Source organism: Dendrobates tinctorius, unplaced genomic scaffold, assembly GCF_039654945.1.
Source record: "Dendrobates tinctorius isolate UK_male_01 unplaced genomic scaffold, ASM3965494v1 ptg000098l, whole genome shotgun sequence".
Classification (NCBI taxonomy): domain Eukaryota; kingdom Metazoa; phylum Chordata; class Amphibia; order Anura; family Dendrobatidae; genus Dendrobates; species Dendrobates tinctorius.
Genome location: NW_027361766.1, coordinates 8,828,673 through 8,845,246, shown reverse-complemented (window position 1 = coordinate 8,845,246; position 16,574 = coordinate 8,828,673). Strand labels below are relative to the sequence as shown.

The following is a 16,574-nucleotide window of genomic DNA, read 5'->3' as shown; positions in this document are numbered from 1 at the left end:
AATGTCTGTTCTCTTTCTCTTTTCTCATTTCTTTCCTTCTCCTCCTCCTCTTATATACATTGGCGGGGTGGAGTATAGGAGGTCCCTAAGAAATGTAGAGGAAAGTAAAAAAATAAAGAATGTGCCTTATGTAAAAGTCCCGTAGAAGCAGCCGGGAACAAAAAGTTATGCCAGGAGTGCATTAACAAGACCATAGCGGAGGAGACACCCTCATTTTCGGATAGTCTGAGGGCTATAATTCAGACAGAAGTTTCCAAGTCAGTAAGAGCATTACAAACGGTAGATACAGAGAGGAAAACTAGGAGATCAAGCCCTTCAGGGGTCTCTCAACAAGACTCTACAGGGTCAGAGGACGACTCAAATAAGACGCAGTATTCAGGAAGTAGCTCGGACGGGGAAGATACGTTTCCAGTGGAGACTACGGATGAACTCATTAAAGCAGTTAGATCTACCTTGGGGCTAGTAGAAGAACGGACAAAAAAGACAGCCCAAGATCTCATGTTCAGTGGGCTACAAAAGAAAAAACGTAAGACCTTCCCTGTTAATGAGCAACTAAAAGCACTCCTAAAACGCGAATGGGAAAAGCCAGAAAGGAAGTCCCAGATAACGAATTCCCTGAAGAGGAGATACCCCTTTGAGGAAGAAGCATCCTCATCCTGGGATAGGGCCCCCAAAATTGATGTAGCGATATCAAAGGTCGCCAGAAAATCTTCCCTACCCTTTGAGGACCTGGGGTTTCTAAAAGAACCGCTGGACCGGAAGGCGGACAATTGCCTTAAGGCAGCCTGGGAAACCTCGGCTGGGCACTAAGACCCGCCATCGCAGCCACTTGTGTGGCTAGGTCCCTGAAGATATGGACAGACAACTTGGAGGATCAATTAGAACAAGGAGTTCCCAGAGAGACAATTCTGGAAGCATTACCGGCTATTAGAGCGGCGGCAGACTTTCTCGCAGAGGCATCAGCAGATTCGGCCAGGCTAGCGTCAAAGTCAGCAGCCTTAACCAATGTAGGACGGCGTGCGGTATGGCTCAAATGCTGGCCGGGGGACACTCGGGCAAAAATGAAACTTTGCTCTCTACCATGTGAAGGAAATCTCTTATTCGATCCGGCATTGGATGGAGTGTTGGAAAAAGCGAGTGATACAAAAAAGAATTTTCCGAAACAACCATTTCAAGCCTTTCGGCGCTCCTTTCAGAGGGGCCGAAAATTCAGAAGGCAACAATTTAAAGATCGTGACAGAAACAATTCTGACAGGCGATTCAGAGGAGGGAGAGGCTTCTATTTCAGTAAGCCCCCTAGAGAGGCCAAAAAACCCGCCCAGTGACGGTCCTTCTCAGGTGGGGGGAAGGCTCTCACTTCCTCCCAGCCTGGGAAAGGATCTCATCCAGCATCTGGATCCGACAGATAGTACGCTCAGGTCTGGAGTTAAAATTCCACCACTGGCCACCACAAAAATTCATTCAAACTCCGATACAATCATCTCAAGAAAGACAAAAGAGTTTGGAGGAGGAGGTATTATCGCTTGTACAAAAACTCGTACTGGAAGAAGTTCCAGAAAAAGAAAAGAAGGAAGGCTTTTACTCCCCCCTATTTCTGATAAAGAAACCAGACGATACCTGGAGGACGATTGTAAATCTGAAAGGCCTCAACAAGTATCTAGTAGTCCCATCATTCAAGATGGAGACGATAAGATCTACAGTGAAACTCCTCTTCCCTCGGTGTTACATGTCGGTCCTGGATCTCAAGGATGCTTACTATCATGTCCCGATCCGGCAGCAAGACCGCAAATATCTCAGGGTGGCAGTCCAGATAAAATCTCAGTGGCATCACTTTCAGTACAAGGCTCTGCCCTTTGGGGTAGCAACAGCCCCCCGGGTCTTCACGAAATTAATTGCGGAGGTCACAGCACATCTCAGGGAAAAAGATGCCCTAGTAATACCATATCTGGACGACTTCTTGATAGTGGGGAAAGATTTCGCTCACTGTCAGGAACAAGTCAAGATAGTGATAGAGACTCTTCAGACTCTGGGTTGGCAACTGAACTTCAAAAAATCCAGGTTGGAGCCAACAATGGTCCAGAATTTTTTGGGTCTAACAATAGACTCGGTAATACAGGAGTGTCGCCTCCCAGAGGAGAAAGAAGAGAAAATCAAAAACCTAATCAGAACAACATTAGGAAAGCCAACAATGACCCTGAGGAAAGCCATGTCAGTGTTGGGGTCCCTAACCTCCTGCATACCAGCGGTAAAATGGGCTCAATTTCACACAAGGGAACTTCAGTGGTGCGTGTTACAAAGCGATCTGACGCTTCAAGGGCAGTTAGAACAGAAGCTCACCATCCCGGATCCTGTACTCCAGTCACTAAAATGGTGGTTACAGATAGAGTCCTCTCCGAGGGGAGTACCCTGGACATATGCAGTCTCCCGAGTAGTCACGACAGATGCCAGTCCCTGGGGCTGGGGAGCCCATCTAGACACCCTATGGCTCCAAGATCCTTGGGCTCAGGAGGAAAAAGATCTATCCTCAAACGAATGGGAGCTACTAGCCATCGAAAGAGCGCTGGAAGGATTACTGACACACCTGAGAGGACATCATGTGAAAGTCCTATCGGACAATTGTACAGCAGTTGCTTACGTGAACCATCAGGGGGGCACACGTTCTCGGTCGATAATGGAAATTTCAAGAAGAATGCTGACTCTGGCGGAACATCAGTTTCTCTCATTATCGGCCCTGCATATCCGAGGCGCGGACAATCTGAAGGCGGACTTTCTGAGCAGGAACCACTTAAAGCAAGGCGAATGGTGCCTAAAAGAGTCCATTTTTCAACAAATTGTGCAGAGGTGGGGAAAACCCATAATAGATCTCTTCGCCTCAAAAACCAACAGAAAAGTTCAAAAATTCTGCTCCCTAAGGCCAGCAGACATGCCACTGGCGGTAGACGCCTTCAGAATAAAATGGACATCAGGTCTCCTGTACGCCTTCCCTCCGATATGCCTCATTCCATTAGTCCTGAAAAAAATCAGGGAGGACCAAGCCAGAGTAATTATGATAGCTCCCTTTTGGCCAAAAAGGAAGTGGTTCTATTGGCTGAGAGTGATGTCAGTGACAGACCCATGGGTGCTCCCAGAGGACCACGACCTCCTGACACAGGGTCCCTTCAATCATCCTCCGAATTCCAGGCTGCATTTGACAGCCTGGAATTTGAAAAGTCACTGTTAGAGAAGAAAGGTTTTTCAGCAAGGTTGATTGCCACCCTAATCAGTAGCAGAAAGCCAGTGACTACAAAAATATATGGGAGGATATGGAGAAAATTTTTGTCCACCTCAGGCCCAATACAGGAGGGGGAAGTACCTGTGAGGGCAGTGCTAGAGTTTCTACAAAGGGGTTTGGACTTGGGCTTAGCGGTCAGCACCCTGAAAGTACACGTCTCAGCCCTGGCAGCATTATTCAACTATGACCTAGCAAACGATAGATGGGTCGCCAGATTTATCCGGGCCTGTACTAGAGCTGACTCTGTCCCATCTCCTAAACCTCCTCCCTGGGATCTAAGTTTAGTCCTATCATCCCTAACGGAAAGTCCATTTGAACCATTAAACGCAACATCAGATAAAGTGTTAACTTTAAAAACAGCCTTGTTAGTGGCACTCACATCGGCACGTAGGGTTGGGGACTTACACGCACTATCAGCAGATCCACCATACACTCAGGTCATGGACTATAGAGTCGTGTTAAGATTAGATCCAGCATACCTTCCTAAGGTAGTGTCGAAATTCCACAGAGCTCAGGAAATAATCTTGCTATCCTTTTGTCCTAACCCTGGTAACAAAAAGGAAGAGAAATTACATTGCTTAGACGTTAGGAGGTGTATCCTACAGTATTTAGAGGTGACAAAGCCATGGAGGAAACAGAGGGCCTTATTTGTCTCATATCAGGGGGCAAGGAAAGGTCTTAAAGCCTCTAAGCAAACTATAGCTAGATGGGTGAGAGAGGCCATCATACTAGCATATAGTAGTGCAGGCAGGGCTGTTCCAGAGGGCCTAAAAGCCCACTCTACGAGGGCCATGGCAACGTCCTGGGCGGAGAGAGCGGACGCCTCCATCGACCAAATCTGTAAGGCGGCCACTTGGTCCTCTCCATCTACCTTTTTCAGACATTATAGATTAGACCTATCTGCTTCCTCTGATCTCACATTTGGGAGAAGAGTGTTACAGGCAGTGATCCCCCCCTAAAGAGAATACAAATCTCTGTAACTCTCTCGTGGTGCCGTCATGTACCATGGAAAAACACGGGTATTACATACCTGGTAATGTGTTTTTTCATGAGACATGAAGGCACCCTTATATTCCCGCCCTATTTGATCACGTCATTAGTTGGGTGTTTGGTTGGTATTTATACACTCCCTTGGTGTTGGAAATTTAGCAGTGTAAAATAGATATTATTTATGTGTGCACTAACCTGCGGAGTTCCTCTCGTGCTCTGTAAAACAACTGATGCGGAGAGAGGAGCCGCCCCCTTTTATCTTGAAGGTTTCCTGTCCTCGTAGGGCGGATCCCCTCTCTCGTGGTGCCGTCATGTCTCATGAAAAAACACATTACCAGGTATGTAATACCCGTGTTTCAGGCACAAAGAACAATGAGCTTCACATGTTTGGATTAATTATCTCTTTTTCCAGCCTTTTCTGACTATTTAAGACCCTCCCCAAACTTGTGAACAGCACTCATACATTGTCAACATGGGAAAGACAAAGGAGCATTCCAAGGCCATCAGAGACAAGATCGTGGAGGGTCGCAAGGCTGGCAAGGGGTACAAAACCCTTTCCAAGGAGTTGGGCCTACCTGTCTCCACTGTTGGGAGCATCATCCGGAAGTGGAAGGCTTATGGAATTACTGTTAGCCTTCCACGGCCTGGACAGCCTTTGAAAGTTTCCTCCCGTGCCGAGGGCAGGCTTGTCCGAAGAGTCAAGGCTAACCCAAGGACAACAAGGAAGGAGCTCCGGGAAGATCTCATGGCAGTGGGGACATTGGTTTCAGTCAATACCATAAGTAACGTACTCCACCGCAATGGTCTCCATTCCAGACGAGCCCGTAAGGTACCTTTACTTTCAAAGCGTCATGTCAAGGCTCGTCTACAGTTTGCTCATGATCACTTGGAGGACTCTGAGACAGACTGGTTCAAGGTTCTCTGGTCTGATGAGACCAAGATCGAGATCTTTGGTGCCAACCACACACGTGACGTTTGGAGACTGGATGGCACTGCATACAACCCCAAGAATACCATCCCTACAGTCAAGCATGGTGGTGGCAGCATCATGCTGTGGGGCTGTTTCTCAGCCAAGGGGCCTGGCCATCTGGTCTGCATCCATGGGAAGATGGATAGCACGGCCTACCTGGAGATTTTGGCCAAGAACCTCCGCTCCTCCATCAAGGATCTTAAGATGGGTCGTCATTTCATCTTCCAACAAGACAACGACCCAAAGCACACAGCCAAGAAAACCAAGGCCTGGTTCAAGAGGCAAAAAATCAAGGTGTTGGAGTGGCCTAGTCAGTCTCCTGACCTTAACCCAATTGAAAACTTGTGGAAGAAGCTCAAGATTAAAGTCCACATGAGACACCCAAAGAACCTAGATAACTTGGAGAAGATCTGCATGGAGGAGTGGGCCAAGATAACTCCAGAGACCTGTGCCGGCCTGATCAGGTCTTATAAAAGACGATTATTAGCTGTAATTGCAAACAAGGGTTATTCCACAAAATATTAAACCTAGGGGTTGAATAATAATTGACCCACACTTTTATGTTTAAAATTTATTAAAATTTAACTGAGCAACATAACTTTTTGGTTTGTAAGATTTATGCATCTGTTAATAAATCCTGCTCTTGTGTGAAGTTTGAAGGCTCTAACTTATTTGCATCTTATCAAACCTGCTAAATCTGCAGGGAGTTGAATACTACTTGTAGGCACTGTATGTGTATATATATATATATATATATATATATATATATATATATATATATATATATATATATATATATATATATATATATATATATAAAAATTTTTATTACACATATACCGTATATATACGAGACTGGGAAATGGTGAAAGGTGGGAAATGCAGCAGCTACTGGTAAATTTCAAAAATAAAATTAGATACTAATAAAAGTAAAATGGTGGCCCCCATAAGATGCCCCATATAATGCTGCAGAAAGGTTAATGGTTGCCCCATAAGATGCTCCATATTAATATATGCCCTATATAATGCCGCACAAAGGTTAACGGTGGCCCCATATAATGCTGCTGCTGCGATTTAAAGAAAAAAAGACATACTCGCCTCTCATCGCTGCCCGCTGCTCCTCGGCGTCGCCAGCTCTCTACAGTGACTGTACTAATATGCCACAAGCAGGGAGTTGATATCACCAACCATTCCCATTTAATGTAGGTTTATCCATATAAATGGCCCACCCAGGTGTTTCCATATAATTTTTTTTTTTTTTTTTTTTTTTTTTGAAGGGCCTATACTGTGGATCTTGAAAGACTACACATCCCTGCCATATTTTTGTCATGTATAAAAATTCATATCAAGATGAATACAGGAAAGATGTATATCTTTGTACCGTGTTAGCCAGTAGATAGAAAAATATTCAGAATTGAGAGTCCTCGGTGGTTGCTACCTTTTAATGGCTAACTGAAAAGATGGTAACACATTGCAAGCTTTCGAGACTACTTCAGATTTTGTATTAGTCTATGCCTGATGAAGAGACTTGAGTAGTCTCGAAAGCTTGCAATGTGTTACCATCTTTTCAGTTGGCCATTAAAAGGTATCAACCACTGAGGACTCTTCTGAATATTTTTCTATCAAGATGAATAATTTTAGAACGTTTTCCACCTTTTAACCCCTTTACAACATGACGTAAATGTGCGACATATGTCGTGTCCCTGCATTTGATGCACTCCGAACTCCCAACTTTCAATCTCTGACAGGGTCATTTAACACGCCCGGCAAGGGGACTGTATCGTTCCACACTCCCCATCGGCGTGGCCTCCAGGTGATCAGGGGGCGCTGATGGGTTGTCATGATAGCCAAGGGATTGCTGATGACTCCCGTGGCTGTCATTACGATCTTCCTGTGAAAGTTTGTCCAGTCTGTGGCTGGCATTCATAGGAGATCGCGATTTTCTTTACATATAACACTGCTGTATTTAGCACAAGTGATCAGATGATCACAGCTTCAAGTTCCTTAAGGGAACTATTAAATGAAAGTGAAATGAACAAAAAAGTTAAATATTTAAAAAAAACAAAAACATAATGATGATTATTAATGAGAGAACCCCCCCATAAGAGTTCACTCATCACTGTTTTACCCCAATAAAATAAAATCAAAAATACACACTTAGTGTTGTTGCATATTGTAAAAGTCTCATCTATGAAAATAAAAAATTTTTTTAATCCGATCCGTAAACTGCGTAATGAGAGCAAAAAGTCAAAATTAAGTTTTCTTTCTTGGCCGCCGTAACAGTGTAATAAATGCAATCAGAGGTGATCAAAAAATTGTATCGGTAAACGCGTAAGCTCAAAATAAAAGATATGGCTCTTGGCAGAAGTAGAGGGAAAAATGAAAACGGAAAATCGAAGGAGACTGGGTTAAGCCACTTCTTGAAAACCATAACAAAAATACACATTTGGTATCATTGCTTTCAGAAATATCCAATGAAAATATATCATAAATTAATCTGATCGGTAATCGGCATAACGAGAAAAAAATAATAAACTACAGTTGCGTTTTTAATTTATAAATAAAATTAATAATTTTAACCCCTTCCCGACCTTTGATGTCACATAGGCGACATGAAAAGTCCTTCCAGTACAACCCATGACTCCTATGTGGTGTCATGAATTGATTGCCCCCCCCCCTTGTGGGTTGGGTGACCGGGGTCACTGAAAGGTCACCTGACCCACACACAGAGGACCCTTTATAGTTAACCCCAGGGGGCGTGGCTTAGCCCCACATGCCTACGATCGTTCTGCTTTGGCTGTTTCACTTTTAACAGCCAATCAGCGATTTGTAATATTTCACCAATGAAATTTGGTGAAATATTACAATCCAGCCATGGCTGATGCTGCAATAGCATCTGCCATGGCTGGAGACCGAGACCCGACACCCCCTCCCCCACACACCGACTGGCGGGGGCGATTGACCCCCGACGGACGGCGGCTATCTGCCGCCGCCGTTAGCATCAGCTCCCCCCACCTTCCGATCCCCCACGGTACCTACAAAGTCCCTCTTGCCGTCCGGTGTCCCGGATCATGGGCGCCACCATTTTGGAAAATGGCCGGCACATGCGCAGTGCGCCCGTCGGAATTTGCCGGCTGCAGATTCATTTTTTCATTTTGATCACTGTGATAAACTCTCAGTGATCAAAATAAATAAAAAAAAAATACACCCCCCTTTATCACCCCCATAGGTAGGCACAAATAATAAAATAAAAAAAATATTTTTATTTTTCCGTTAGGGTTGGAATTGGGGTTAGGGTTGGAATTGGGGTTAAGATTAGGGTTAGGGGTGGGTTGGGATTAGGGTTACAGTTGGGATTAGGGTTGGGGGTGTGTTGGGCTTAGGGTTGTGGTTAGGGTTATGATTAGTGTTGAGTTTAGGGTTAGGGGTGTGTTGGGGTTATTGTTGGAGTTAGAATTGAGTGGTTTCCACTGTTTAGGCACATCACGGGGTCGCCAAACGTGACATGGCTCCACCATTTATTCCAGCCAATTTTGCGTTCAAAAAGTCAAACAGTGCTCCCTCCATTCCGAGCCCCAACATGTGCCCAAACAGTGATTTACCCCTACATATGGGGTAACGGTGTACTCAGGAAAAATTGCACAACAACTTTGGGGGGTGTTTTGATGTCTAATTTCTCGTTACCCTTGTGAAAATAAAAAAATTGTGGGCTATAAATCATTTTTTGATCAAAAGGCACCAATAGGAAAAATCCTTGCTGTTTCCAGGGTCTGGCCGGCGGCTCTCAGCGGGCACACTGAATGTGAGCCCTCCATTATTTCTCAAGATGAGACGAAGGGCTGGTGGACGGAGCAGGAGGGACTTGGGGATGGCGGAGATACCGGAAGGGTGATGGGTTTGGGGATATCATTTCTCTCTCCTCTGACATGTATATCATGTCAGAAAAGAGAGAAATGATTTTAGTAGTGGACATTGAATAGTGGCGGTCACGTGACCAGGGACTGGAAAATGCAGCCCTGATCATGTTCTCCAGGATCTCTGCTACCCCCTGTACTTTCAGACTCTCCGGGGCACTGTGCCCTTATTCCCGATCGCCATTTTAAAACGTTGATTAGGGAATAAAGCCCCTTAGCGGCCACTGTTTTAATGCTCATCGGCGGTCATTAAGGGGTTAAGTTTTTCTGCTATTTTTCGTTTTATTTACATACACCTAGTGAGAATGCCATCTAATTATGTATCCTAGAAAAATGAATCCGTCTGTTTAATATTTCATGTGCGCTGATTAGAAAATGAAGGCTGAGTACTGGGTGCTGGAACCACAAGGCAGCTTTTTTTATTGCGGCAATATATTCCTGCATGTTAGAAAGTTATTGGAATCTCTTGTACCATAAGCCCCTTTCTGTAGTCTGCTTAGTACCTTACATTATAACGTTTCGGTCTGTAAATCAATGTTTCTAGACAACTAGAGCAGTCATCCCAATGCCAAGGTTCCTTTTTGTATCATGTTGTTTTTTTAATTTAGATATGAATTACCTGCGCCTTCATCCGGACAGAGGAATGATATAACAGCATGGCAGGAGTGTGTGAACAACTCCATGGCTCAGCTGGAGCATCAAGCTGTTCGTATCGAGAATCTGGAAATCATGTCTCAGCATGGCTGCAACGCCTGGCGGGTCTATAACGAGTAAGTAGAATTGGAGAACCAAAATGGGGACTGAAAAGGTAGAGTTGGATGGAGGTTTCAGTTTATATACCGTTACCCACCCTCTCCCTTTTTCTTTTTGTTTTTCCTTTTAGAAACCTTGTTCGTATGATTGAGTCTGCACAGAAGGATCTTCAGAAATTAAGGTAAGTATATGCAACATTCTCACCGAGATAAGAAAATAATTTGCTGCAAAGACTGTCCAATTCAGATGAGATTTCCAGGAAGCGCCAGGTGCAGCTAAGTATAGATAGATGTGCAAATCTCAGCTTAAGTGCTGAGCTTCTTAATTCTGTGCCCCCGTCAGTCATTGACAGGTCTATATTGGACACAGGAAAAGCTGTCATTCACTCTGCATAGGTGGGGAAAGCAGAGGACACTGATTTTTCTGTAACTTTTTATTATCCAACACCTATAAGTCTCGCCTACCAAAAAAAGAATATATCTGAATCTCACCATATATTTATTCTGCCTTTTTCTGTTGTAGTATAGCAGAACAAAGTGCATCTCCTGGTCCGGTCAGGGATTCCTGTTCATCCCTTGTAAATTGTGAGCCCTCGCGGGCAGGGTCCTCTCTCCTCTTGTACCAGTCGTGACTTGTATTGTCTAGGCTATGTACCCACGTTGCAGAAATGCTGCGGAAATTTCCGCAACATTTCCGCAACTCCTGCCATGGGTAAAACGCATGCGAATTCCCCGCGAAAAGCAAGCGTTTCCAAGCGATTTCAAGCATCGCTTGGAAATGTGATTGACAGGTTGGTCACACTTGTCAAGCATGTCGCTTGACTAGTGTAACCAACTTTTTACTATTGATGCTGCCTATGCAGTATCAATAAAATAATAAAAAATAAAAAAGTGATATTCTCACCCTCCGGCGGCCCCCAGAGCCTTCCCGCCTGTCCGCCACACTCCCGGCATCTTCCGGTCCCAGTAATGTAAAATACCACTATTTTTTTAATTTTTATTCTATTTTTTTACAGGGATATGGTACCCAGGGTCTGGAGGAGAGTCTCCCCTCCTCCAGGCCCTGGGTACCATTCGCACATGAAGTGCTCACTTTACGCATGGTGGGCATAGCCACATGGGAAAAATGAGCACTTCAATGCAATCCTATGGGTGTGGAATCGCCGCGATACCGCAAAAAGAATGAGCATGCTGCGGATTTTTCCGCTATGTGATTCCGCTGCGGAATAATCCGCAGCATTAGCACAGCATTGCGGAATCCCATGGGATGCGTTTTCTTTACGTTTTTGTGGCGATTCCGCAGTGGAAAAGCGCTGCAAAAACGAAAAACGCATCGTGTGCACACAGCCTTAAGATTGCTGTACTTGTATGTATTGTGTATACTCCTCACATGTAAAGCGCTATGGAATAAATGGCGCTATAATAATAAAAATAATAATCTGTTTGTCAGTTATTTGATCAATCTATTTTAATAAATCCAGCCCGTGGTTCCTTAGGACTATCCTTCCAGAGAAGTAATGAATGAATGATTCTTCATAAATGCATTCTTCTCTCCATCATTAATTTTATTTTATTAATTTCCATCTTAAGAAAACGTATTCAGGACTTAAATTGGCAGAGGAAAAACTCCCAACTTACATCGGGGGCCAAGCTGAGAGAAATGGAGTCAACGTAAGATATTTTGTGCATGTTATCAGTGACATTTTCCTGTGAAAATTATAATTGCATATGGGTACCTATTGGGTATGGGCAGCACGGTGGCTCAGTGGATAGCACTGATGCTTTGCAGCGCTGGTTTCCTCCCACACTCCAAAGACATACTGATAGGGAATCTATATTGTGAGACACAGTGATGGTAAAGTGCTGCGGAATATGATGGTGCTATATAAGTGAGTAAAATCTATGCTTTACTGTTAAAATTTCATTAGAAATAAATCTACATGTTGCCAGTTCTAAAATGTTCTAAAAGATACAAGAGTTGACCTGGCAGGGCTGTGGTGTCGGTAACCAGACCTCCAACTCTTCACTATCCTGACTCCTTCATACATGTAGATAAAGTGCAGCACAGATTCATCTCTGCTAAAAGCCAAGATCCTCAGATCAGGAACAGAACAGTCGTCAATAGAATATTTCATAACTTCCCAAATTCTTATGCAGACGTATTCAGCACATAACGTGTTGTACTACTGTACCTAATTTATTATATATTTTAGGAGTCGGAATCGGTCCATTTTATAATGGACACCCACTCTGACCATACAAATTCATTAGTCCAGGCTGAGTTAAATGTCTGCAGTCATCCCATGTGATTGCAGATTGCACACTGTCAGGATTCCCCTGTATTTCCTGTGCAGGGTGCTGTCTGCATACTCCCGGCCACATGCTGACTTGTTTCATTCTGCTTCTCTGAATTCTCTTCTGTGCAGATAAGCTCGCTGAGTCTAGTCTACACATGACTGCAAGTATGCAAATCAGGACACCGCCTCCCCGCTCAATTAGTACAGGGGAATTTCTGCAGTCAAATGGTTGGTAGAGATGGTCTACTGTTTTACCTGAGGTTCCCCTAATGTTGTAAGGGCACCTTTTAAGGCTTATTTTGTGGCCACAATGATGTGGTTTGCCGGCTGCTGGGTTTATGGACGATCTGTCACCAGATTTGTCCTACTCTCATCTGCGCACTGCATGTTGTGGCGATAGAGACCTTGATTCTAGCAAACTACTTGCTGCAGTTTTCTCTCGTGCACATCTTCTGAGCTCTATACAGCCCCCATCCACACCACGGACTTGCAGCTTTGTTTACACTGTGCATAGGCAGAAAGCTGCCAATCAGTGATGGACCGGAGTTATACAGAGCTCCTGAATATAGGGGGGGACTAGATGGTGGCAGATATATTAGTTGTCCACTGATAATATCCTGCTGGTAAAACGGTCATTTTAAACACAATTGCAGCAAGCAGTCCCGTAAGTGGCACATCGCTGGAATCAGAATCTCTGCCCCTTCATTGTATTGCAATAAGATTAGGTAGCAAAAACCAGGCGATGGATTCCCTTCAATATAAAGGCTGAATTAGATTAGGCCTTTATACATCATGGAAAGGAGGGCTTCCCCCACCCTTTTGTCAGCTTGAAAAGTGGACTGTATTAATAAGCAGCTTCTTGTGATGGATTTCTGTAACTCCCCTGCCATTTATGTAAACTAAAATATCTCTTAAAAAATTATTGGTGATACATTTTCTGTACTAGTTATAACTAGTACAGAAAATGCACAGTTGGAAGAATGTCTCAAGTGGGGTACCACAGGGCTCTGTCCTGGGCCCTGTATTGTTCAACATCTTTATCAACGATTTAGATGAAGGAATTGAGGGTAAACTGATTAAATTTGCTGATGACACAAAGCTAGGAGGGATAGCTAATACTAGAGAAGAGAGAGAGAGGATTCAAAAAGATTTAAATAAACTGGAGAAGTGGGCAGCAACTAACAGAATGGTTTTTAACAGGGAGAAATGCAAAGTACTACATCTGGGTAATAAAAATTAAAAAAGCATATATAGAATGGGAGGAATAGGGCTAAGTGACAGCACATGTGAAAAAGACTTGGGTATACTAATGGATCACAGACTGAATATGAGTCAACAGTGTGATGCAGCAGCAAAAAAGGCAAATGCAATTCTAGGATGTATTAACAGAAGCATACAGTCTAGATCACGTGAAGTCATTATTTCCCTCTACTCCTCTTTGGTCAGACCTCATCTGGAATATTGTGTCCAGTTTTGGGCACCACATTTTAAAAAAGACATCAACAAACTGGAGCAAGTTCAGAAAAGAGTGACCGGTCTGCAAACCCTGTCTTATGAGGAAAGGTTGCAGGATTTGGGAATGTTTAGTTTGCAAAAGAGAAGACTGAGAGGAGACTTAATAGCTGTCTACAAATATCTAAAGGGCTGTCACATTGTAGAAGGATCAACTTTATTCTCATTTGCACAAGGAAAGACTAGAAGCAATGGGATGAAACTGAATGGGAGGAGACACAGATTAGATATTAGAAAAAACTTTTTGACAGAGTGATCAATAAATGGAACAAGCTGCCACGAGAAGTGGTGAGTTCTCCTTCAATGGAAGTTTTCAAACAGAGGCTGGACAGACATCTGACTGTGATGATTTAGCGAATCCTGCTTTGAGCAGGGGGTTGGACCAGATGGCCCAGGAGGTCCCTTCCAACTCTACGATTCTATGATTCTATAGTCAGTTTATATTTTTTGAATTATAGAACTTATATTTTCCATTCTGTTCAATCACCATCTCTGCCTGAGCTGCTGCTTATCTTGATTGAGATGCTTTACAGTAGCCATATGGACCACAACAGGAGTCAGTAAATATCTCCTGACCAGTCCTATGTGGGGTAATACTCGGTATGCTCTGTAATCTGTGAAGAAGTTTATTATGCAGGGAGTGGGAGGAGGTGAGCTGTGACATCACATATTGAGAATGGTTAGATTTGTGCAGTCCTGCCTGTGATGCTATGTGCAGACTATGTCCCTGTATGGTCGGACACCGCTCATAGCAGTGGCACATATATAAGATTATATTGGCACACGAAAATGTTTTTAACATATCCAGTTGTAGAAATGTATTATTATTATTCCAAAATCTGTTTCTTAAAACCTACTTTGTCGGGCAACCCCATTAATTGCAAAAAAAAAAAGTCCCCCAAAGGTGGACATCTATTTTTAGATTTTTTTTTTTTTTTTTTTTTTTTTGGTATGTGCACACGTACTGTAAGTGGTTTTTTTTTTTTTTTTTTGCGGTTTTACCAAATAAAACGCTTAAAAGAAGCATCCCATTAATTTTAATGAATTCCGCACTTTTTGTGCATATTGATGCGTTTTTTTCCGCAAAAAAAAAATGCATCGCGGAAAAAACCGCAGTGTGCTATTTAATTTCGCAGAAAATTCCGCATTTCTAGCTATTTTCTATGAGGCTGGGACCGCTGCAGAAAAAAAAATGCGCGGTTTCTGGGAAGGAGTCCGGTTTTCATGCAGAAATTTTCTGCTACGTGTGCACATAGCCTTACACATATATAATTGTATGAAGCTTACAAACAGAAATAAATCACCCACTCATATTTTTATAGATAGTTTTAACATAAAAGCTTAATTGAGGCATCAGGCCCTATTCTGATCATGCATTCCTTTTGAGAGAAATTTTTGGAAACCTAAATTTCCAAGCATTGTGTGTTATGTTCTCCGGTGGTGCAAATCCAGGTTACAGTGTGTCACTTATTTTTTTTTTCTTTTTCTTCATTTAGGTGGGTATCTCTAGTGAGTAAGAACTATGAGATTGAACGTGCGATTGTGCAGCTGGAGAATGAAATCAATCAGCTGAAGCAGAGAGATGGCGAGAACAAAGAAAATATTGAGAAATACTAAGTGTTTGGGTGACCGACGCAACCTTTCCACTTCACCTGTTCATTACGGTTCTTGCTCCACGAGGAAGCTGTAATTCCATCAGACTAATGACTTTGCTTCTGTGTGGTTTTGTCAATGCTACAACTTGCAAGTTGGAAGTGAACTGATTTTTTGTGGGCAAGGCTTTCTAGTGAGGTCAACTACAGAAACCTCTGTGCATAATTTGTCATTACTGCTAATGTGTGCATTGCACCGTGAATTTTTTATTTTTATGTAATTTGAATAAAATTATTTTGCCTTGTGTAATATGGTTACGATTTTCTGAGCTTTCTCCAGTGAAAATGTTTGTGGTTTGGAAATAAATTACTGTACATTTTCACTGATCCCAAGCTCTTAGGTGGGTCAAATGCGCACAGATGGGGCAGAACTGTAGGAGCAAGATGGGGGTGATGGTAGCGCTCTCGTGTAAGGGTTGTGTAAGGACACAAAACCATTATAAGCCAGATGTGCAAAAGCTGCAGACCCGAGGGCTCTTTCACACGTCCTGATATTTCCGGTATTGGAGATGTGTTTGTGTGTGTAATACTTGTGGCAACCGTGTGCTGCGTCAGTACCACACGGACCAGCGCCTGGGAATCAGTGGTACAGTTCGTGCTGTTCCCTGGTGCTGAAGACTGCTCTCATCATTCTCCGCGCTAGCAGGGGAGAATGTTGAGGGTTGTATACAGCTAATAACAGCAATAGTATTCATCAACCACCGCCTGCGCTATGAATAAAAAAAATAAACATTCTATCAAATGGATAATGGACCTGGTTTGACAAGTCATAAATATTTTCAAGGGAAAAGATTCCCCAGTTTTTGAAGACTTAAAAGTTTGTACATTATGTAGAATGTGTCTACAGCAGAGGCATTTTCTTGCAGAACATTTAACATTCCCAGGGTGGTGTTTTGATATTTGTGGAATTCGGGCTATTTCACTGGACAAACTGGCTTGGAGCTAGAATGTTTCTGTGGGTGGTCGCCCTTCTAAAAGTCACCCTCAGGTGGTTTGGATTGAGAGGGCCCAGTATTCCCTTTTGTAGGACATACCAGTGTTTATGTAGAACTTTTTTTAAGGGACAGGAGAGTGAATTATACGTAGTAATAAAATTACTCCCAATGTCATTTGTCTCAGTTATTAGATTTTTGACTGTTGGGCAAGTGTACTTGTTTCTTGAAAGGAATGTTAAGTTTCTAGGGTCTTTTGGGTTACAAAACTCTCCCTGAGAATA

General features: G+C 43.2%; 1 protein-coding gene across 1 annotated transcript in view; it reads left to right on the top strand.

The window, feature by feature from the left end:
* The window catches only part of BCAS2 (BCAS2 pre-mRNA processing factor), a 38,051-nt gene extending 22,443 nt beyond the window's left edge, over positions 1 to 15,608 (top strand). Inside the window, exons 4-7 of the mRNA XM_073587083.1 lie at positions 9,754 to 9,915; positions 10,029 to 10,079; positions 11,488 to 11,568; positions 15,203 to 15,608. Coding sequence (XP_073443184.1) covers positions 9,754 to 9,915; positions 10,029 to 10,079; positions 11,488 to 11,568; positions 15,203 to 15,323 — 415 coding nt within the window. The 3' untranslated portion in view covers positions 15,324 to 15,608. The remainder of the gene's footprint in view (positions 1 to 9,753; positions 9,916 to 10,028; positions 10,080 to 11,487; positions 11,569 to 15,202) is intronic.
* Positions 15,609 to 16,574: the final 966 nt, after the last annotated feature.